The sequence below is a fragment of the Mustela nigripes genome, chromosome 3 (assembly GCF_022355385.1).
Source record: "Mustela nigripes isolate SB6536 chromosome 3, MUSNIG.SB6536, whole genome shotgun sequence".
In the NCBI taxonomy this organism is placed as follows: domain Eukaryota; kingdom Metazoa; phylum Chordata; class Mammalia; order Carnivora; family Mustelidae; genus Mustela; species Mustela nigripes.
The window spans coordinates 88,562,788-88,587,068 of NC_081559.1; the positions used below are offsets into that span (position 1 = coordinate 88,562,788).

Below are 24,281 nucleotides of genomic sequence, written 5' to 3' on the forward strand. Positions count from 1 at the left end.
TGGTACTGGCACAAAAACAGACACATAGATCAATGGAACAGAATAGAGAGCCCAGAAATAAACCCTCAACTCTATGGTCAACTAATCTTCGACAAAGCTGTTGTACTTTTATATGATGAAAGGGGCAAAGGATCTCTTTGGAGACTCCTTGGTACGGCATTAATCCTATTTATGAAGGCTTAACTACCTCTCAAAGCCTCCGCCTCCTTAGTATCATCACCATTAGGAGTTAGAGTTTCAACATACGGATTTTGGGGGGGATACAAACATTCAGAACATAATAACATATAGATAAACTTTTTTTGAAACTCAATGCCACTGTCCATCTTTTATAAAAGACATCAAACCAGACTTAAAAAATATAGACCTTTTATATATACTTTAACCTTTCTACTAGATTATATATTTTTTAAAGGCAGACTATTTTACTTATCTTCAGATTCCAGTTGGATACCTTAGATCTGTAAATAGTAAATAATAAAATAAAAATACAATAAATAAACCATTTCCATCCAAACAATAGTTTAGCATAAATACATTGTGACAAATAGTGCTATGATAAATTAATACAGAATTGTAGTAATATGTTTTTTTTTTTTTAGTTAAACTCTGTTTTTAAGGCAGTTTAATCTTTCCACATTTGGTTCATGTTCTATTTTATAGTTTATAAAGCATGATATAATAGTTTCCTCTGATATATGGTATGATATTCCTAATGTTATTCAGTTCAATAAATATATGTTTCCATTAAAAAAATAATTGAGGGAAAAACAGAAACAAATTTGGCCATCTAAATTTCCAACATGAAAAGAAAAAAAAATTAAACCCCATTACTTTTTTTTTCCACTTATATTAATTTCATTCACATTTTAGTTTGGCTGACTTTGCTCTCTACTTTGTTTTTGAATAATGATTTTCCTCATTTTTTAAACTACGTAATTTCCTAATACTTCATATGCAGCTTCTTCTGATTTTTGAACAAATTTGGAAGATTTTTTTTTTTTAATTTATAGTGTCTTTACACAGATTGCTCTACTTTTTGTTTCTTATTGTAACTCACCCTCCTATGGCAGGTTGCATTATTTTTTTTAAGATTTTTATTTATTTGACAGATCGAGATCACAAGTAGAGCAGCAGGGAGAGAGAGAAGAGAGAGGAGGTAGCAGGCTCCCTGCTGAGCAGAGATCCCGATGTGGGGCTTGATCCCAGGATGCTGGGATCATGACCTGAGCCCCTGAGCCTAAGGCAGAGGCTTTAACCCACTGAGCCACCCAGGCGCCCTGGTTGCATCACTTTTAATTACAAACTGTTAGCATTCTTATTTCTTATTTCTAACTTCATCCCATTTTCATTATTTTTAAAGACTTTATATAATTTGTATATGATAAAAGTAAAACTTTGAAAATCCCTCTTTCTATTATTTTAAGTTATATTTGTTAACAACTGATTCCTTGGGCTGCACAGATAATAGTTTTCTGTTTTCTTACACATTCAGCCTTACTGTGAATCTTCATTTTATATATTTTACATGTGAGTCATTATTTAACTTTTATACAGTTGAAACTGATATTCTTTTTGTTTTATTGTTTTTTTATCTTTGAATCAACACGTATTAAGGTGCAGCTACTGAACTTTATTTAGTGGAGAAAATTGCTCACAATTGCAGAGAAATTAGAACACAATAAAACTAGTTAATAAACATATAGGTATATATCCATGTACATACATTTATTATAACCTAAATAATTATCAGGTTGACATTTATGTGTAAGTAACTGAATCCATAATTCTAATAATATAAAAGGAAAATGGTTGAACTTATATTCTTAGAAATGAATGGAAGAATAAGAAGTTTAAAATAAACCTGAAAAAATGAGTTTTATTCATTCTGAAAACATTCATTTAGAGTGAACCATCTGTCAAAATCATATTATTATAAGTATATACATATACATTTAGTATATTCCTGACTATGAGAGGATAAGGATATGTTTGCAAAGATGTGGTTATAGTGGCTTGGGATTTAAATAGGGATTTTTATGAATCTACTCAGATTCATAGCTTCTCCATGTTTCCAAGTTTCTCTTTTTAATGTACAGTTTTCTATTCAGTCTTCAAAAATTATAGAGCTAATTAATGTAACATGTGTAATAGAAAAAAAACCACACCCTTATCATACAGAGCATAAATACACATCCTTATAACTGTTTGGGAGAGAAAATACCTGTTTTTTATGCCATTGACATATGATGAATGTTGAAGAAGATGAGGACAATTTTCCTTCCCCAACACGACACATTTGACAGGCTGTTGGCGAGGTTTATTCAAGTGAAGTCTTCGTTCTCTAAGTTAGAATATTCATTGAGTGCTTTCTTATGTTTCAATCTCTTCTATATGGAAAGTTAATATTTATTCCTTCTCACTAAATGTCGGTGTATGTATTCCTTTGACTAAAGTTATCTAACATGTTTTCCAAATATTCCTTTGGAAAATCTGTCCACTGACTCTAAGGATGGGAATTTTTAAAGAACATCACATTTATTTTGATGAGACTTATATCCTTATTACCCAAGCTAATGGTGCTCTTACCTTGGTATGTGGAAGTTTGAGGTAATGATGAACACTGGCGATCAGACTTAGTGTGGGTTGAGGCAAATTACCTATGCAGGCTTTCATGAAGTAGGAAAATAAGATTTATATCCTTAACCCCTGAGTATTTTTGTGGGTTCTTGTGTTTCACTGGCTTCCTCCCACCACCATAAGTAGGCGTTATGTTACTTGTGTAAAGAGGGAAACCACAGCTAATAATTAACTAAGACACATGAACGTTAATTCAATGAAGCACATCACAAGTAACAAGCATCCTTCCTCCAGTGTGTCATTTGAATTTTTAAAGTCACCATTATCAAATCAATCTACTTCAAATTATGAAGCATCTGACTTTATTGGTTTTCTGTTTATCAGAAGTTACAGAATCAGTGGTTGCTATATTTTACATTAAAACAATCAACTAATTCGCTCAAAAAGCAACTATAAAAATCAGATAGATTGATCAGTTCTGTCAAGTAAGCATTGACTGTGTTGACCATTAATTAATTTTCATCTCAGTTTCTACGGGGAATCAGTGTTTCTTCATATTCTAGCCTCACTCCAAAGAATGTTTATTACATAAGTAAATTTATTGACTAGTAGCCAGTTAAGTTATTGTCTACATCTGGACTTGTCATAAAACTTGGAAGCAAAGAAACTTTCTGTAATGGTTCACTTTTTAATGAGAGGCAATTTCACTAAAGGTCATTTCAGTTGTCAAATGAAAACAGTAAGTACTGACAGGCTTGCAATACGTTTTTGTTAACTTCATAACACGGCCACCTCAGACCCCTTCATAACCTGAGAAATCTACGATCCGATAGGTTTTAGGAGTGCTTAGGTCAACTGGAAAACAACAGGGGTAGGAGTGTTGAAAAGGGACTAAGTCTGGACTTCTAAATTAGGGAATGGCAAGGGCAAACATTGCATGGATCAAGATGGATTTAAGAGATTAAGAGAAAAGCCAACTAACTAACCAAACTTAGATGTGGTCCTTTGACAAGGTTATGTCAAGCAGATATAATACACGATTTTATTAATTCTTCTGAGAGAAATCGTTATTGTAGAAATTATCTCAGCATTTTAGAGACTTCTTTATTTGTTGGGTTAATCAATTGCATAATCTCATTGAGACTTTTTATTGTTGTTTGTTTTGATGTTTTTATTAAATCAAAAACTTCTAGTGTCTCTCTGAAGGAGGAGAAGAATTTTATCCCTTGATTGAATTAACTACTTAGCAGGTAAAATCCAAATGCTATTCTATCTGCATAAAACACAGGGAGCCTGATATCTCTACTCACATCAGAAATGATGAGGACCATTAAATAATAATTCTAAAGTTCAGACTTACTTAATTATATTATTCATAATATACATATTTACCTTTCTCCTACATTCTCAATGTTCAGTGTCAGTTTCTTGAATAATGAAATGATGCTTATGAAACTTTCTGTTAGCCAGTATTTCTCCGGATTCCATTTTTCAGTTAAGAAAACCAAATTATTTTGTAATATTTCACCGAATGCTTCTAAAGAAATCTACCCTGCAAGAATTCCATGTGTCCGTTTTACGTATTCAGAAGTTTGTATTGAATAACCACTGGATTCTAAATGCTAGAGATACAGCAGTAGAAGTAGAAAATAATAAATTAGAAAAAAAGGTAGATACAATATTTGGTGGTGATAAGGGAAAAATGAAGTAGGGAAGGTTTATAGGGAGTTTGTATATAGAGTTTGTAGGGACTTGCAAATTTTACAAAGTAGAGTAGTAAGAGAAGTATTCACCAGAAAGGCAACATTCAAATAACACCCTAAGGGAGGTGAGCGAGTCAGGCATTCTGATACATATGGGGTGATTACTCTAGGAGCAAGGAGGCGCTTCTGAGATGGAAGCTTATTTGGCTTGTTGTTAAAGGAATGGTAAGAAGGGTGGCGGGTCTGGAGGGAAATATAGATCATGGAGGGCTCTATAAGGCATTATAAAGTCTTTGGGCTTTTATTCTGTTTGGAATGGGAGCCTTTTGAGAGAACAAGACTGACTTGATTGTCATTAACGTTTTAAAGATATAACCCTGGCTGTTGTGTTGAGATAGACTAAAGAGGAGGAGGGCATTGATGAAAGCAGAGAAATCAGTTAGAAGGTTCTTGGAATGATGTAGTTGAGCGATGATGGCAGCTTGGAGCGGGGTGGTAGCTAGTAATAGTCACTGAGAAATGGTGGGATTTCTGATAGGTTTGGCATATAATTGGTACTTTGGATGTAGGGCAGAAAAAAAAGAGGAATTGAAGATTTCCAATTTTTTTTTATTTCCTAATTAGCACAAAAGCTACCCTGATTATGACTGTATCACTAAACTCTTTCAATACCTTCACATGATAATTTCGTTCAATTAGTACATATTCATTAAAAACTCATGTATCCTAACACGAGCAAAGATGTATTGTTCTAAAAGTAATATAAAGCAAATTTCTTTAATTTCTACAATCTTATTTTCATGACTATAGAGGAAAACATGGAAAGAAGTAGCTCAGTAATCATGGGAATGGGGGGTCTGTCAAGGAGCCAGTGTGGTTGAAGCCACACTATGGGCTTCTGAGCTTTACATATTTAACTCTAGAAAATCCATTTCTGGCTTCATACATCCACTTCAAAAAGGCATGCCCATGCTCACAAGGGAATCCTATAACACTGTATGGAGATAGGTAACCCCAGATCCATCCTCATTGCTAAAAGAACAAAACAAACCAAACAAACATAAAACCAAAACAAAACCAAAAAACAAATAACAACTCACATCACTTACTTTATTTACCGAAAATGAAAGTAAATAGCATTGTCCTCACATTTACACAACACATTACAACTAAGAAAATAAAGAATACAAATGCTCAATGGTCTATGTTTTCCTTAGAGAAGTGAACTGAAACATATAGTGAAGCATATATAAGAATCAATAAATACTTTTGCAAACTTTTTTTTTATTTTAAAGATGCATTAAAATATAAGGATAAGTTCTAGTGAGTGATGTAAAATTCGAAAAATATTTTGACTCTTATTTAACTTGCTTCTTTCTCTTTTATTCCAGAACCTACAGATAGGTTGCCTATGCTATTAATTGCAAATTCTGAAACAATTGAGGTTTTCTATCTCAATGGAAGTAAAATGGCAACCTTGAGCTCAGTCAATGGAAATGAAATTCATACTCTGGATTTTATTTATAACGAAGACATGATTTGTTGGATTGAATCAAGAGAATCTTCGAATCAGCTCAAATGTATCCAGATAACAAAAACAGGAAGATTAACAGATGAGTGGACAATCAATATTCTTCAGTCCTTTCACAGTGAGTATTTCAATTCGTATTCAATTCAATTCACTCTTTAAGGATTTCATTTATCAATAAACAGGATTCTTAGATTTTTCTAAAATACTATTTGGCTATCAGAAACCTATATATGCAAATATGAATATGCTTAAATAAATGTATTCACTGCCTGTTTTGAATATGCACACACATAACACTTTCATTGTTCATGTAAGTAGTAAGTTACAGAGTCAATTTTAATTCTTTCCTTAATGCTTATTATAGTGTCACTTAAATGAGAATTGTAATTTGCCACTGAGTGATAGTTCACCATGTGGTAGTGAAGGTGGGATTTTTAAAAAGCAAGAAACAGAATTGATAATTATAAGCTCATCAGCTGTAGTGCTTGTTAAAATGCTTTAAAACTATCAGATTTATGCTAATTGGTAACAACTACCTGTGTTGACTTTTTTCTTAGCAAATCAGAGTTTTTATGCATCTTTCAAAAGAGTGATCTATGATTTTGATTTACTTTGATTTCTCATGCCAGAAATTCACAAACTAGCAACTGTACTTCCTACATATTACCATAAATTGAAATCAAATTACATTGTTACACAGACCCACACATTAGTTTCTCCTTTTGTGCTGGTGCTTGCTCTCTCTCTCTCTCTCTCTCTCTCTCCTCTGACCTCTACCCCTCCAACATAAGAGTATAAATTTTATTTGTGCTTGCCTGGAGAAAATTATATGCATGAGAAATTCAAGATATGTCCACTTATTTTATGATTTACAGGAAAAAAATATTCTTGAAAACACTGTGAACATAAAAGTTGGTAGAAAATAAAGAAAAATGTGCAGTCAAGTTAAGAAGGAAAAAAAGTGCAGTGAAAGAATAAATATAGTTTTCAGATGTAGAATGTTTGATGATACAGATTCAATAATTATATTTTATTAATAATAAAATATAATTTTATATATTTATATATTTATTTTATATATTTAATTTATATTCAATTTATATTCAATATTTAATTTATATTTTATTAATAATAAAATATAAAATATTAATTATTTTATTATTTTAAAATATAAAATAATAATTATATTTTATTAATATTTTGCAATTAAAGGAATTGACTATTAATCTTTATTGAACATAAGAAATAATACCATGTAATATGTAATAAGTATGATTATATTAAATGAATCAGTGGCAAAAATTATAAAAATGGAATATAAAAGTATGAGTGTATGTAGTTAAGTGAACATAAATAAATGTTTAACAAATCAAATTCAATGCTTTGAAAATCCTCTTAACATAAATAAAAATTGCTAAATCCATTTATTGTGACACTGGATCACAATGCCTAGTGAAAGCAGTAGACACTGGGCATTTTCAATGATTCCATGGAAAATGATAATTCCTAATAAATTATAAATAACGAGGGCTACCTGCACAAGGAGTGCTGCTGTGTGATTTGAATATTTCATCCATTGGCTGAGCCAGCTGTTGGAAACTGTTAAAAAAAAAGACCCCAGTCTCTGCCATGTTAGTGATTACCTTAACTAATCCAAATGCATTTGTCCCTCACAAATGGAATATTGACAGATAGCTAGGATATTCACTAAGTTGCCATGTAAAATTATCTTCCAGGTTCACTTAAACAACTTTTCTACATTTAATATGCTTTATTAGTAATAGCAATTTCTTCTATAATATGTATTTTTAAAACTATTTTTTAACTTTTTTTTAAGTAAATCTAGGGATTTACTAAATTGGTCAAACAATTGCTTATTAGAACATCTACAGAATATAGTTTGTAACTTAGATTGCATTTGAGTTATATGACAATTCTTGGCAAATCTAGAAAACCGAAGAGATTTTTGTTAAACAATTCATTGAAATGCTGAATAGAACATTCATTTTGAATGGTAAATAACAAATGCAATGGAAATCTTCTAATTGGAATAAATATTTTTTGACAAAGTAAGATAAAGTCGTATTTAAGCTATACAATTTCAGTCACTATAGAAAAGAGTATTTAAATGTGTAAAAGTAATTTAATGATGGGCGTGGAGAAGAGGTGTGAGTAGGGCTGGGCTCCTCTATCATTGCTTGTAAACCAAGCATTTTATCAACTTGTCAGAGAATAGCTGCCCTTGTATATGGTGGACTTTTCATTCACTGTGACAATGTTTGAGTTGAAAATGAAGTTGGAATATTCCTTGCATGTATAATTACATAAAATCCCTGCTGTACAATATAAGCAGAAATAATGAACTGATGGAGTATGCCTGAATACCTGTCATGATCCACTCTTGAATAGATGCTTTTCTCTGAATTTGCCTGAGGAGAGCATTCTTTTTTGAAAAAAAAAAATAATAATTTTTTTTCAAAAATTTACTGTGAGGAAAAAAGCAGTCATTATATGTCAAACTGAGTTGCATTTAAAATTTGCATAATTGTTTATTTTAAAGTTTAGTGTAATATTTAAATCTATATTTGCTATCTCATCTCACTGGATACACAGTAAATTTCTATATGCCCTTCCTGTTTTGTCATAGAAAAAAATTTTAGCTACAGATCTCAGATATATTAGACAATCCTGAGTGGCTAAAACAAAGACAGAGATGGAAAAGCTAAATGTTATGTTCTTTCTTCTACATTAGAAAGGCAGATATTGGTACTTTCAAAGAAGATGCCAAATCTCCCACAAATAATATATATAACTGCTATATGTGTTTATGTGTGCACGTGTGTGTAGCTAGTTAATATGACATATTCCTGCAGGGATCTGGAATTTTAGCAAAGTGATCAGGCCACCCATTGAGTTCTAAAAAAATAAAAAAATAAAAAAGGTAAGATGGAAAGAGACACTCAAAATTAGTAAAGATGATCTGAGGACTGAGAACTTTCAGTATTCCCTTTCTTTACCATATGCTTAATGTTGTAGGCACTGCTATTAAATTAAAATCTTAATTTTTACATTAAACTTGGATGGATTTATACTTTGAAATAAGTAAGCCATTCTGATTTACAATCAGTATGTAATCATAAAATATTGTCCTGAATGCCTAGTAAAAAGAAAAGAAGAACAGGGGCATCTGGGTGGCTCAGTGGGTTAAGCCTCTGCCTTCGGCTCAGGTCATGATCCCAGGGCCCTGGGATCGAGCCCCACATCAGGCTCTCTGCTCAGCAAAGAACCTGCTTCCTCCTCTCTCTCTCTCTCTCTCTCTCTCTGCCTGCTTCTCTGCCTACTTGTGATTTCTGTCTGTCAAATAAATTAAAAAAAAAAATCTTTAAAAAAATAAAAAAGAAAAAAAAAGAAAAGAAGAACAAAACAAAAACAAAAAAGCACTCTCAGCACTCTGTTCCTCTGTAAATTTGTCTTTACTGTTAGTTCAGTTGTCAGGCTGCAAAGAACTAAATTACTGGGGCACCTTGGTGGCTCATTGGGTTAAAGTCTCTGCATCCAGCTCAGGTAATGATCCCAGGGTCCTGGGATGGAGCCCAGCATGGAGCCCAGCGTCAAGCCCAGCATGGAGCCCAGCGTCCAGCCCAGCATGGGACTCTCAGCAGGGAGCCTGCTTCCCTCCCTCTCTCTCTGCCTGCCTCTCTGCCTACTTGTGATCTCTGTCTGTCAAATAAATAAATAAAATCTTAAAAAAAAAAAAAAAAGAACTAAATTACTATTTATTGCTATTTGGCAACATGCTTGAAAACTCACCCAAGCAGATATTAGACCTGTGCTATACTTCAATTGTTGTTATTTTTTTTCCTATGAATTTGGTGAACTATACCTTGCATAATAGAAATGCATTTCCCCACAAATTTCTCTTGAGGTTATGTAGAATTTTAAATCATTATTCTCATAGTATGTTTTTGTCTAGATTCTCATGTCTGTTTCATTATAGATTTTAATAATCAAATGATCCCATCATGATGCCCTATACCAAGTAGACAAAATATTTTAGTTCTATTTTTAATCTACCAATTTGAAACTTGGAAGTTAAAATGCTCTTTTCATGATGATTAAATAAGTTTTGATCCTAAATATGAAATCCATGACATGTATTTACTGAAACCTGTTTCTGTCTTAATAAAATCTATCGTGATAGAAGAAAGAAGGAAATGAGGGAAGGAAAGAAAAGAGAAGAAAAAAAAGAAGCTATTATTTTTTATAACAAGTAGCCCTAGTAAAATAATTTCTGAAATAGTATTTATTTGATAATTTTTCTCTATAAATATACTAATATAATTGTTTACTTTAATCTTTTCCTTTTATTTTGCATTTCTCTAAAAGAATTTATAAGTAAAATGGGCATTTTTTTCTCCTAGTATTCCTTGACCATTACACATCTTTAATGTTGTAGACACATTTACAATAAGCACTTAGCATCAACTCTAAAGACAGTGAGAAGTAGGAGCATAGTTAAGCCATGTAATAAAACTACCATGTAGCACTTCATTTTTTGATTAAGATTCTGGGTTTTTAATTTTAAATTTTATTTTTCTCAAGCGCTAACATCTTGTGACTTGTACATTTATTTTAGTACTGGTTTATATTTCTACCACCATAATATATGGGGTAAAACGAATGGTGAGTTGATATGGTCCTAGCTCTGTTATTAACTGGCTGTCTGACCTTATGAAAATCATTTTAAAATGAAAGAACTTATTCACATAACTGCTGAGATCCTGCCTGGATTTAAACATACTTTTGTCTTCCATTACTTGATGTTTGTTTTTCTTGTAATTTGAGATATTTTAGTGTGTGTGTGTGTGTGTAGGAATATTTATTTCTTCTCCCTTTTTATTCCTTTCTTATTTTTCTCCCACCTAATCACTCCCATTAGGTACACTTCAGTCTCTTTATAATACAAGTTCCTAAAACGTGCTCCTTGGGACACATGTTCTGTGCTCTGTAAGACATTTTTGGAAAAATGATTTTGTGGTCGAATGGGTTTAGGAAATTTTGCATGCTATGGAACCTATTGGAGATTTATATGTATGTAGCATGTTAAAGATTATTCAGAATTCTTCAATAAAATACCTGTGTTACTTTGTGTAGCCCAGGATTTCTTTTACTTAAGTACTGAACACTTGATTGATATTTTTGTGGGTATGACTGTGAGTGTGTTTCTTTGGGTACTTGTTTCTAAGGAGGTGATATGAGTGTGTGTATAGGCCTAATATGTATCAATATCCCAAATATCTAGGGTTTTATGTTAACCACTTTGAGAAATATTGCTTTAAATGTCTTAGGCAGAATCACTCAGATTGGATTCTCTCATCATTTTTATTTATATATTTACTGTCTTTGTGGCTAAAGAGCTATACAAGCTTGTGTGCAAGAAGCTGTAGAGACTGACTCTAATCACAGTTTTCTAGCTATTTCTTCCTAATGGCCCAATTCATTTTAGTCTGCACTCAAAGGATATAGGGTCCAGATACCACATACGCTGAGATTATGATAACACACCAGTCTGTTTCAGAATTGGAGCTGACAGGAATCAGATATGCAATAAAGATTTGCACATATGTGAAATTCATTCCAGGAAAAGCCCTAGCCTAAAAGATCATTTGTGTTTGAGGATGGTAACAAGGAGTATATGTTAGTACTAATTTTAAAATACAGACAGTGCCTGGTAACTTTTAAATTTTAAACCTTTTTTCCAGAGTGAGGTTAGAATATGGTGACAAAAACTTTTGAGGATAGAAGAGCACTGTCAGTGAAAGAAAAACAAATGCCATATGATTTCACTCATACGTGGCATTTAAGACACAAAACATGAACACAGGGGAAGGGAAAGAAAACTAAGACAAAAACAGAAAAGGAGACAAACTATTAGAGATTCTTAACTGGGAAACAAACTGAGGAGGTGGGTGGGGAGATGGATAGCTGGGTGATGGGTATTAAGGAGGGCACTCGATGGAATGAGCACTGGGTATTACATGAAACTGAGGAGTCACTCAATTACCTCTGAAACCAGTAATATTCTCTATGTTAATTAAGTTGAATTTAAATTTAAAAATAGCAATGTCAAACAAGGAGATGGTGATACAGATGGTGAAGGATTTTTTTTTAAATGTTTCTGAAAGACAGGTCTAGATTAAATAAGTATGTATATACTGTGTTGGAGGCATATTCATAGCTGTTCTAGTTGTCAAAAAGGTAGCTTTCCATATTGTAGTCCTGATAATTTTCTAAGCACCTCCTAAAACTTAGAAGGCCTCAACTCCATTATAAGGAATTCCCTTTGCTTTGATTTTGTGCTAAACAAATAACTTTTAGGTTTGGTTTCTCACATACCATAAATTCCTCTTGGGAAGAATTTGTTAGGAGGGTGCCCCTTAGTAATTGTGTCACTGGAACATCCCATCAGTAGTTATAAATTGACAAATCGACATTCTGGTTGATGTCTTGGTCTCCTGGGAGTCTGGTAAACATGAAATAATTCTCCAAAGCCTGCTAAGCCTTTGGTTAACAACTCAAACAGTGTTCCTAAAATTGCAACTCTAGGGCACCTGCGTGGCTCAGTGGGTTAAGCTGCTGCCTTTGGCTCAGGTCATGATCTCAGGGTCCTGGGATTGAGTCCCACATCAGGCTCTCTGCTCAGCAGGGAGCCTGCTTCCTCCTCTCTCTCTGCCTGCCTCTCTGCCTACTTGTGATCCCTCTCTGTCAAATAAATAAATAAAATCTTTTATAAAAAAATAAAATAAAAAAAATAAAAATAAAATTGCAACTCTAATGATTAAATCTGGGCTTAAGATATTCTGTAAATCATTATCCTTTTAATGATAATATTTACTTGATAAAATTGTGTTTTCATCTTCCTTCATGGCCATCAAAACTAAGCAACAAAGGGTTATGTCTGGCAGGAGGAAAGATGGCATCATTTCATTCTACTGAGATAAACATGCAGGTTTTAAAAATAATCTTTCTATTGTTTGCTTTTGTTATCACAAAGAGAGATACTTAGTTGTTTCTGAAGTTCTGAACAGGAACAACACTGTTAAATTTTTAAAAAGACATTTAGAAATGAAATAAATCTTTCTTTTAAACTTTTCTCTGTATCAGATGCAAGTTTTACTCTCTATACTCTTTGAGGATTTGATTTGTAATAAGAATATAACTGACTAATTAGAATTATCATGGGTATCTCCACAAACGTTCTGAACTTGGACAGGCGCATTATGATTGTGATTACTCACACAAAAGGCCATTGAGAATTACATCAGGTACTTAGATATTTTCTGCAAAGATGTTTGTTCCTAAACTATAGATAATTGAGGTAAAATGCTTCTAATGTGTGAATTATGCAAATAACCATCTCAGTGTTCCATCCCATTCTGTGTTAAGCCTGAGCTTTTATTTTGGGACTCTCAATTAATGTTGGCCATCCTATTTCCATGAGATGAGATTCACACAAAATTATAAGGAGAATCAAGGTAATTATTTTGATAAACACAAGCTCAATTTTCCAACTTTTTCCCCTTGAATTATATTGGCTGATCCTGGACAGAGCCAGTTCAGTTCTAGACCACCATAATAAAGTGAATAGCACAATAAAAGCAGTTGGTTTTTTTTGTTTAATTCCCAGTGAATATAAAGGAAAATTTTACACTATATTATAGTTTATTAAGTGTACAATAGCATTATGCCTTAAAAAACAATGTATATAACTTGCTTAAAATATAAAGGGGAACGAACCCTCTTACACTGTTGGTGGGAATGCAAGTTGGTGCAGCCACTTTGGAGAACAGTGTGGAGATTCCTCAAGAAATTAAAAATAGAGCTTCCCTATGACCCTGCAATTGCACTACTGGGTATTTACCCCAAAGACACAGAGGTAGTGAAAAGAAGGGCCATCTGTATCCCAAAGTTTATAGCAGCAATGACCACGGGCACCAAACTGTGGAAAGAACCAAGATGCCCTTCAATGGACAAATGGATAAGGAAGATGTGATCCATATACATTATGGAATATTATGCCTCCATCAGAAAAGATGAATACCCAACTTTTGTAGCAACATGGATGGGACTGGAAGAGATTATGCTGAGTGAAATAAGTCAAGCAGAGAGAGTCAATTATCATATGATTTCACTTATTTGTGGAGCATAACAAATAGCATGGAGAGCAAGGAGAGTTAGAGAGGAGAAGGGAGTTGGGGGAAATTGGAAGGGGAGGTGAATCATGAGAGACTATGGACTCTGAAAAACAATCTGAGGGGTTTGAAGGGGCGGGAGCTTGGAGGTTGGGGGAACCAGGTGGTGGGTATTAGAGACGGCACGGATTGCATGGAGCACTGGGTGTGGTGCAAAAACAAGGAATACTGTCATGCTTAAAATTAAATAAATAAATAAATAAATAAAAATAGAGCTGGAAAGAAAGAGAAAATTCCTGCCACTGCTGCTAATGGAACTTCATAATAATAAATATCATTTATGTAATTTATATAAAAAATAAAAAACAAGATAAAATAAAATATACTTAAAATATACTTGCTTAAAATAAAATAAACTGATTGGGTGGTCTAGTCAGTTAAGCCTCCAACTCTTGGTTTTAGCTCAATCATGATCTCAGGGTCATGATACTGACTTTGTTTTTGCCTCTGTTCTCAGAGTGGAGTCTGCTTGAAATTCTCTCTCTGGCTCCCTCGGCCCCTCTTGCTTATGTTCTTGCACTCTCTCTCTCAAAGTAAATAAGTCTATCTTTTATATATATACCTTATTGCTAAATAATGCTATCCAACACCTGAGCTTTCAGTGAGCCATAAATTTGCTGACAGAGGGTCTTTCAGTGTTGGTTGATGGCGGATCAGGGTGGCAGTTGCTGAAGGCTGAGGTAGGTGTGGCCTTTTCTTGAAATAATATAGTGATGAAGTCTGGCACGACAGTGGGTTCTTCCTTCTGCCAACAACTTCTTTGTAGCATGCAATGCTATTTGATAGCATTTTATGCACAATAGAACTTCTTTGAAAATTGGAGTCAATCCTCTCAAACCCTGTTAATGCCTTGTCACCTAAGTCTATGTAATATTCTAGATACTTTGTTTCCATTTCACCAGTCTTTTCCATTTTTCCATTTCACCAGTCTTTGCAGCATCTTCACCAGGACTAGGTTCCATCTCGAGAAAACACTTTTTTCATCCATTCAGGGTTTGTCATAATAATGTAGCAACTCAGTCACATCTTCAGGCTCTGCTTCTTAATGGTATTGACTGGCAGGGATAGTCACTGTGTGTAGAGGGGGAATGAGGTGGTGTTTTTAATATCCACTAATGAAGAGAGGCGTTTCTGAGAAACTGACATTTGAGCGGATATCCAAATGCAGCGGGGGCACAAAGCATGCACGTTCAGATACTCTTCTCTTGAAGTTCAAGAACAAATGTCCTAAGGTAGAAGCTCTTTTTGGGCCAGTGTGAGTGGACTAGAGTAAGCAAAGCAGATATGAGGTGGAAGGGAGTTTAAAGACATAAGCAAGGGGCACCTGGGTGGCTCAGTGGGTTAAAGCCTTTGCCTAAGGCTCAGGTCATGATCTCAGGGTCCTGGGATCGAGCCCCGTGTTGGGCTCTCTGCTCTGCCAGGAGCCTGCTTCCCTTACTCTCTCTCTCCCTGCCTCTCTGCCTACTTGTGATCTCTGTCAAATAAATAAATAAATAATCTTAAAAAAAAAAAAAAGACATAAGCCATGTTAAGGACTCTGGAGTTTATGCTAAATATGTTAAGAAGACATTGGAGAGTCTAAGGAGAAGAGTGATATTTTGGAAAGTAAAAATATAGACTTAAAATTAGACTAAGACCTGTTGATTAGAACCCTGAGGAAGAAACAATAACAATGTCCATTGGAGTCATCTTCTGGGTGGTATTCATGGTAAAATGTTACAAAGAGGAAACATTCCATAAAGTTTCGTCTAAGATTGAGCTAAATTTCAGCAAACTTAGATATTTATAAAAATATCAGTGATATCATTTTGAAGGCATTAACACGAGAGTAAATTCCACGAGTCTTTTCAGTTTGTTAAGACTTTCTCCCCGCCACTGACAATCAAGTGTAACACAGAACTCAGATTATAAAGAGAACACTGTTTTCTTTTTTTGTGTCCTGATATAATCTGGGTTTAAAATGATCCTTTAGTTGAAAGATCAGTAAAGAAGCTATAGCAGCCGTCCAAAGGAAAGAAAACTGTGTCTTGACCAGGTAGAGTAGTATTAGAGATGGAAAGAAGTGTATTGTTCCAGGTGAAGCTCTTAAGTTTTGTGATAGATTTGGTCTGGGGTAGAGTGAGAACTAATAAAACTAAAAGAAGGGAAGAGCCATTTGAGATATGAGCCAAGTAAGAATGCAAAGTTTTGCCTAGTGGGAAAAACACTTGTACAATCTGGTTTTGTTTTTTGTTGTGTGTTTCATTTTGCTTCATTTTTGCTGTAGAGAGAGAACAACGCTTGCATGTTTTCCAAGTACATCCACCATAGGAAAGAAATAAGTTTGGTTTGTAGTGCAGGTTAGAAGATGGAATTGAGAACTAGCAGGTTAGAAGATGGAATTGAGAACTAGCAGAACAGTGAAAGTCCAGTCGTCTTTGTTCCTTCCCAGAAGAGAAAACATAAGAACACTGAAGACTAACTGAAATACCTAGTATTCACCACCATCCTGTGTCAGAAGCACTTTTCTTGTCTTTTCTTATAAAGACATACACAGATTGTATGTAGAACTTTGTGACTATTTATTGTATAAAGAATTGGCCTTGATGATCATTTTGACTACATTTCATGTGTTTAAGAAACAGGTGTGGTGCCTAGGAAGAGGCAGTCTTTCATTAGTTAAAGGGAAAGGAGAATGTTCTGTAATATGTAAGGGTCTATTCCTGATTAAGGATGTGCCTGCCCACAGTACACCCAAATTAAACTTCTGTAATACCATTTTAATTATTATACCAAGCAGACAGAGATTTTGTTTACTCAATTCAGTTTATTTAATGTCATATAGGGATAAAGTGAGTACATGTTTCTTGAGAAAGATTATGGTGACATATAAAAATAAATGGAATTACATCTCATCATTCAGTGAGCATTTTCAAATGTTCTGGCAAAGAGATATATAAAACTTAAATGTTAATTTACCTCTTAAACCAAAAGACACATAAATTGAGGAAAACAGTTCATAATTTTACCATTTTAAAAATTTTATTTTTACCTTCTCCTCTCTGTATTTACATTACAAATAATATAACTCTCTTTAATGAAGGCAACATCACAGCTTGAGGGACAATCTTTTTGTGGTAATAAATATGCCAAGTTAAACTATTCATAATATAGGAAAAGAGTAGACATGTGGCTAGAAGCAATCTGAGTCTGGAATGTTTCTGATCTTCTGTAATGTCTTCAAATTTTCTATAATTCTTGGCATCTTCACCTAAGCTAGACTATAACTTACATGTATTCCTCTAAACATGAGTGTATGTTTAATTTTGACAAGGGGAATATGTGTAGCATGTATTTCATAGGCTCTCCTTTGCTCTGACACCTTTCAAAGCCACCATCTCTTTCCTGGAATTTACAAAATCTTCCTAACTGGTCACCTGCTTTCAGACTTATCCCTTTTATCCATACAACAACTAGAATGATCTTTTTTAAAAGCTAAACAAACATCTAACTTTTCTGCTTGAAACTGTCCCCAGGGATTTTCCATTAAAAACTGCAGATTGAGCAGAAGTGTTCATATTATATCTGTCCTTATTTGGAAGCCCCTGTAAATGCTATAAAGAAATGTCTTGAATTTTATTAATCCAAAAAGAATGAAAGAGGAGGGACGCCTGGGTGGCTCAATTGGTTAAGCAGCTGCCTTCGGCTCAGGTCATGGTCCCAGTGTCCTGGGATCGAGTCCCACATCGGGCTCCTTGCTCAGCAGGGAGCCTGCTTCTCCCTCTGCCTCTGCCTGCCATTCTGTCTGCCTGTGCTCGCTCTCCCCCCCCCCCCGATAAATAAAAAAAATCTTTAAAAAAAAAAAAAAGAATGAAAGAGGAGACAAAACATTTGAGATAATTTTGAACAATAAATGATGAATGAATTGTTTGGTGTTTCTCTACGTCGCTGAGTGCAGATGGGATGCCAAGATGAAGAACCCCAAAGAGCCTCAAAAATAAATGTGGGGTTATAGGATGGGACGACTAATAAGTGGATTAGCGTAGAACCTGTTTTGAGAACAGCTCAACTACTAAATCCCCTCCCGTAGTCTCCACCGAGAGGCAGCATCTTATCCCTTACATTAGCAGAAAATGAGATGTTTGATTTCTGAGGCAGTTAAATGATAAATGTCTGGATTGATTTAAAAAAAAAAAAAAGGAAGACCCAGGATCATCTGTATGGAGCGAATTAGTACAGATTGGAACAAAGGGATGTCAGGCAACAGGAAGGATGTCGAAAGAAAGAAAGAAATATTAATAGATGAGCGTATTTTTGGTTTTTTGTTTTTGTTTTGCTTTGGCTTTTTTTTTTTTTCCCATTTAGGGAAGAGTTTTGGAGTTCTTTTGTAGAATTACACAATAATAAATTGTACCAAAGGAAAAAACAACAAGAAAAAAATGGAACTCTAAAAAAACAAAAGTTTTTCAAGGAAGGAAGTATGAAACTATGAAACTTTTCTTTGCTTTTCAACAGAAATGTATATAGTCATAATTGTATAAACACTGAATATTAATATCACTAAAAATTAAGATTGTGGGAGAATGAAGAGAGAAAGCATGAATGCATAACTCTATGTATGTGTGGAAGGGCATAAAGAATTAAATCCTAATGTGTAACAAAAAGTCATAGATTATATAAAGAACTTTAAAAATGCTAAAATTACAGTAGAAACATGTTATATAGAATTATAGAAATGAATATGGTTGAGATAGCTAAAACAAGAAAAGTAGAGGTGAGGGAGGGACTGCTGCATTTTACTCTCAGCCTTGATGGGGTGTTTGACTTTTTAAATCATATACATTTACAGTATGATAAAAATAAAAATTGCATTAAAAATAAAAATCTTCCCTGGCTTTTTAATATAATGTTTATGAAATCTGCCCATCTACTGTTGTTTGTGTATACCTGCCAGTCTCTAGTACCTCATCTATTCTCATTCATTTATATTTTAGCCATGATACAGCTCCTCACATTCCTGTTCCTCATTTTGAGAATATGCCAAGTTCAGTCCTGCTTGGTAGGCTGTGCCCTCCAATCTCCACATGGTCAACCATCTTATTTTGAACTTAGTTAAAATGCCATACTTTTACAGATATACTCTTTGACCAGTCACTCCATAAGTTAAGTTATTAATACTATCTGACACTGCCCTTCTTGAGAAGGGACCTTGTAAGAGGTTCATACCTTGATCATGCTCAAATATATTTGTTTCAGCACAGAACTATACTTTGAAAAAGTAAGGCAAAATTTTTCAAGAGAAACAAGAAAAGTTATCTTTAAATCTCCCAAGTTTCATTTATGAGCATTTAAACACAGAGTATCCTCTGTGTTTTAGCATTTATCTGCACTACAGGTAATTTAAAGGAAGCAAACCAGTCATCTGTAGAGACAGTTTAGATCAGATATGCTTCTATAAGTGATATCCAGGTGATAGGAAGCCAATAAAATCTCTTTAAAAACTACAGGCATTTGACTAGTATAGTAGTTATCTACTGCTGCATAACAAATTATTATTAACTTAGTGGCTTAAAAAGAGTACCTATTACCTTATACTTTCTGTGTGTCAGAAATTCAGGAGATGCTTAGCTAGGTGATTGACACAAAGTTTCTCGAGGTTGTAATCAAGATGTTAGCTAGGACTGCTAACAGGCATCCAATGATTTAACTGAGCTGGAAGATTTATTTCCAAGCTCATTCTTGTGACTGTTGGCAGTAGGTATCTGTTCCTTGCAAAATGGGCCTCTGCACAGGGCTGCTTGAGTATCCTCATAGTATGGCATTTGGCTTTCATCAGAGTGACCCGAAGAGTAAGAATAAAAGGAAAGTTATAATGCCTCTTATGGCTTATCCTTGGAAATCACACTGTGTCATTTCTATCACATTCTATTCAGTACAAAGAATATCCTGAACTCAAAGGGAAGAAAAGTAAGCTTCACCTCCAGAAAGAAACAGTATCAAAACATTCGTGGGCATATTTTAAAGTTATCAAACCCACTACATGTCCATCTTATCATTAATTATTTAAGATTTTATTTAGTAACATGCCATTTCCTAGTAATAAATATTACAGGAATGCACAAAGACATAAACTAAAGGGCAATGTTTTAGTCCTTCTGCCTCTGGAAGGCAACTAATATTTATAAAATACTTATTTCATGTCATTGTATTGGATTCTTTATATTTGTTTTCTGATTTAATCTCCTCACCACTTTGTAAATTGGATATTATGTTCATTGAATATAAGAGCAATGACTTTGATAGATGTTAGTGACTTTCTCAAGAACATACTTTAAGTAGAGTGTTAGACTGAAATAAATTATATATACTGTTTGTTTTGCTTTAGTGGAGTCACACTAGTGATTTGATCCACTTTGGCTACAGAAAAGTTTTGTTTGATACACACAATGGTTTATAATTTTTCATCTTTATTTATTTTTTATAAACATAAAATGTATTTTTATCCTCAGGGGTACATCTATGAATCATCAGGTTTACACACTTCAAAGCACTCACCATAGCACATACCCTCCCCAATGTCCATAACCCCAGCCCCCCTTTCCGACCCCCCTCCCCGCAGCAACCCTCAGTTTGTTTTGTGAGATTAAGAGTCACTTATGGATTTTCTGTCTCCCGATCTCATCTTGTTTCATTTATTCTTCTCCTACCCCTTTAACCCCCCACGTTGCATCTCCACTTCCTCATATCAGGGAGCTCATATGATAGTTGTCTTTCTTTGATTGACTTATTTCACTAAACATGATACCATCCAGTTCTATTCACATTGTTGCAAATGGCAAGATTTCATTTCTTTTGATGGCTACATAGTATTACATTGTATATATATACCACATATTCTTTATCCATTCCTCTGTTGACAGAGATCTAGCTTCTTTCCATAGTTTGGCTATTGTAGACATTGCTGCTATAAATATTCAGGTGCATGTGCCCCTTCGGATCACTACGTTTGTATCTTTAGGGTAAATACCCAGTAGTGCAATTGCTGGGTCATAGCGTAGTTCTATTTTTAACTTTTTGAGGAACCTCCATGCTGTTTTCCAGAATGTTTGCACCAGCTTGCATTCCCACCAACATTATAGGAGGGCTCCCGTTTCTCCACATCCTCGCGAGGATCTGTCATTTCCTGACCTGTTAATTTTAGCCATTCTGACTGGTGTGAGGTGATATCTCACTGTGGTTTTGATTTGTATTTCCCTGATGCCAAGTGATATGGAGCACTTTTTCATGTGTCTGTTGGCCATCTGGATGTCTTCTTTGCAGAAATGTCTGTTCATGTCCTCTGCCCATTTCTTGATTGGATTATTTGTTCTTTGGATGTTGAGTTTGTTAAGTTCTTTATAGATTTTGGACACTAGCACTTTATCTGATATGTCGTTTGCTAATATCTTCTCCCATTCTGTCAGTTGTCTCTTGGTTTTGTTGACTCTTTCCTTTGCTGTACAAAAGCTTTTGATCTTGATGAAAAACCAATAGTTCACTTTTGCCGTTGCTTCCCTTGCCTTTGGTGATGTTCTGAGGAAGACGTTGCTATGGCTGAGGTCGAAGAGGTTGCTGCCTGTGTTCTTCTCAAGAACTTTGATGGATTCCTTTCTCACATTTGAGTTCCTCCATACATTTTGAGCCTATCTTCATGTGTGGTATAAGGAAATGGTTCAATTTCATTTTTCTGCATGTTGCTGTCCAATTTTCCCAACACCATTTATTGAAGAGGCTGTCTTTTTTTCCCATTGGACATTCTTTCTTGCTTTGTCCAAGATTAGTTGACCATATAGTTGAGGGTCTATTTCTGGGCTCTCTATACTGTTCCATTGATCTGTGTGTCTGTTTTGTGCCAGTACCATGCTGTCTTGATGATGACAGCTTTGTATTAGAGCTTGAAGTCCGGAATTGTGATGCCACCAACTTTGGCTTTCTTTTTCAATATCCTTTGGCTATTCAAGGTCTTTTCTGGTTCCATATAAATTTTAGGATTATTTGTTCCATTTCTTTGAAAAAAAAATGGATGGGACTTTGAAAGGGATTGCATTAAATGTGTAGATTGCTTTAGGTAGCATAGACATTTTCACAATATTTGTTCTTCCAATCCAGGAGCATGGAACATTTTTCCATTTCTTTGTGTCTTCCTCAATTTCTTTCATGAGTACTTTATGGTTTTCTGAGTATAGATTCTGTGCCTCTTTGGTTAGGTTTATTCCTAGGTATCTTATGGTTTTGGGTGCAATTGTAAATGGGATTAACTCCTTAATTTCTTTCTTCTGTCTTGTTGTTGGCTTAAAGAAATGCAACTGATTTCTGTGTATTGATTTTATATCCTGAAACTTAACTGAATTCCTATACAAGTTCTAGCAGATTTGGAGTGGAGTCTTTTGAGTTTTCCACATATAGTATCATATCATCTGTGAAGAGTGATAGTTTGACTTCTTTGCCAATTTGGATGCCTTTAATTTCTTTTTGCTGTCTGATTGCTGAGGCTAGGACTTCTAGTACTATGTTGAATAGCAGTGGTGATAATGGGCATCCCTGCTGTGTTCCTGACATCAGCAAAAAAGTTCTCAGTTTTTCTCCATTGAGAATGATATTTGTGGTGGATTTTTCATAGATGGTATGTCCCCTCTATCCCTACACTTTGAAGAGTTTTGATCAGGAAGGGATGCTGTACTTTGTCAAATGCTTTTTCAGCATCTATTAAGAGTGTCATATGGTTCTTGTTCTTTCTTTTATTAATGTGTTGCATCACATTGATTCATTTGCGGATGTTGAACCAACGTTGCAGTCCTGGAATAAATCCCACTTGGTCGTGGTGAATAATCCTTTTAATGTACTGTTGAATCCTATTGGCTAGTATTTTGGTGAGAATTTTCGCATCTGTGTTCATTGAGGATATTGGTCTATAGTTCTCTTTTTTGATGGGATCCTCGCCTGGTTTTGGGATCAAGGTGATGCTGGCCTCATAAAATGGGTTTGGAAGTTTTCCTTCCATTTCTGTTTTTTGGAACAGTTTCAGGAGATTAGGAATTAGTTCTTTAAATGTTTGGTAGAATTCTCCTTTGAAGCTGTCTGGCCCTGATCTTTTGTTTGTTTGGAGATTTTTGATGATTGTTTCAATCTCCTTACTGGTTATGGGTCTGCTCAGGTTTTCTATTTCTTACTGCTTCAGTTGTGCTAGTTTATGTGTCTCTAGAAATGTATCCATTTCTTCCAGATTGTCGAATTTGTAGGCATAGAGTTGCTCATAGTATGTTCTTATATTTGTTTGTATTTCTTTGGTGTTAGTTGTGATCTCTCCTCTTTCATTCATGATTTTATTTATTGGGGCCTTTTCTCTTTTCTTTTTGATAAGTCTGGCTAGGGGATTATCAATCTTACGAATTTTTTCAAAGAACCAGCTCCTAGTTTCATTGATTTGTGCTATTGTTTTTTTGGTTTCTATTTCATTGATTTCTGCTCTGATCTTTATTATTTCTCTTTTTCTGCTGGGTTTAGGCTTTCTTTGTTGTTTTTTCTCCAGCTCTTTTAGGTGTAGGGTTAGGTTGTGTATTTGAGACCTTTCTTGTTTCTTGAGAAAGTCTTGTACCACTATATGTTTTCCTCTCAGGACTGCTTTTGCTGTGTCCCACAGATTTTGAACCATTGTGTTTTCATTATCATTTGTTTCCATGAATTTTTTCAATTCTTCTTTAATTTCCTGGTTGACTCATTCATTCTTTAGAAGAATGCTGTTTAGTCTCCATGTATTTGGGTTCTTTCCAAACTTCCTCTTGTGGATGAGTTCTAGCTTCAGAGCATTGTGGTCTGAAAATATGCAGGGAATGATCCCAATCTTTGATACCGGTTGACACCTGATTTAGGATCCAGAATGTGATCTATTTTGGAGAATGTTCCATGTGCACTAGAGAAGAATGTGTATTCTGTTGCTTTGAGATGAAATGTTCTGACTATATCTGTGATGACCATCTGGTTCAGTGTGTCATTTAAGGCCTTTATTTCCTTGATCTTTTGCTTGGATGATCTGTCCATTTCAGTGAGGGGAGTGTTAAAGTCGCCTACTATTATTGTATTATTGTTGATGTGTTTCTTTGATTTTGTTATTAATTGGTTTATATAGTTGGCTGCTCCCACATTGGGGGCATAGATATTTAAAATTGTTAAATCTTCTTGTTGGACAGACCCTTTGAT

The 24,281-nt window shown here is 34.5% G+C and overlaps 1 protein-coding gene across 1 annotated transcript in view; it reads left to right on the forward strand.

Annotated features, from left to right (window-relative positions):
* LRP1B (LDL receptor related protein 1B) overlaps positions 1-24,281 on the forward strand; it is a 2,002,169-nt gene that overhangs the window by 923,456 nt on the left and 1,054,432 nt on the right. The window contains exon 6 of the mRNA XM_059394361.1: positions 5,675-5,932. Within this exon, the coding sequence (XP_059250344.1) occupies positions 5,675-5,932 (258 nt within the window). The remainder of the gene's footprint in view (positions 1-5,674; positions 5,933-24,281) is intronic.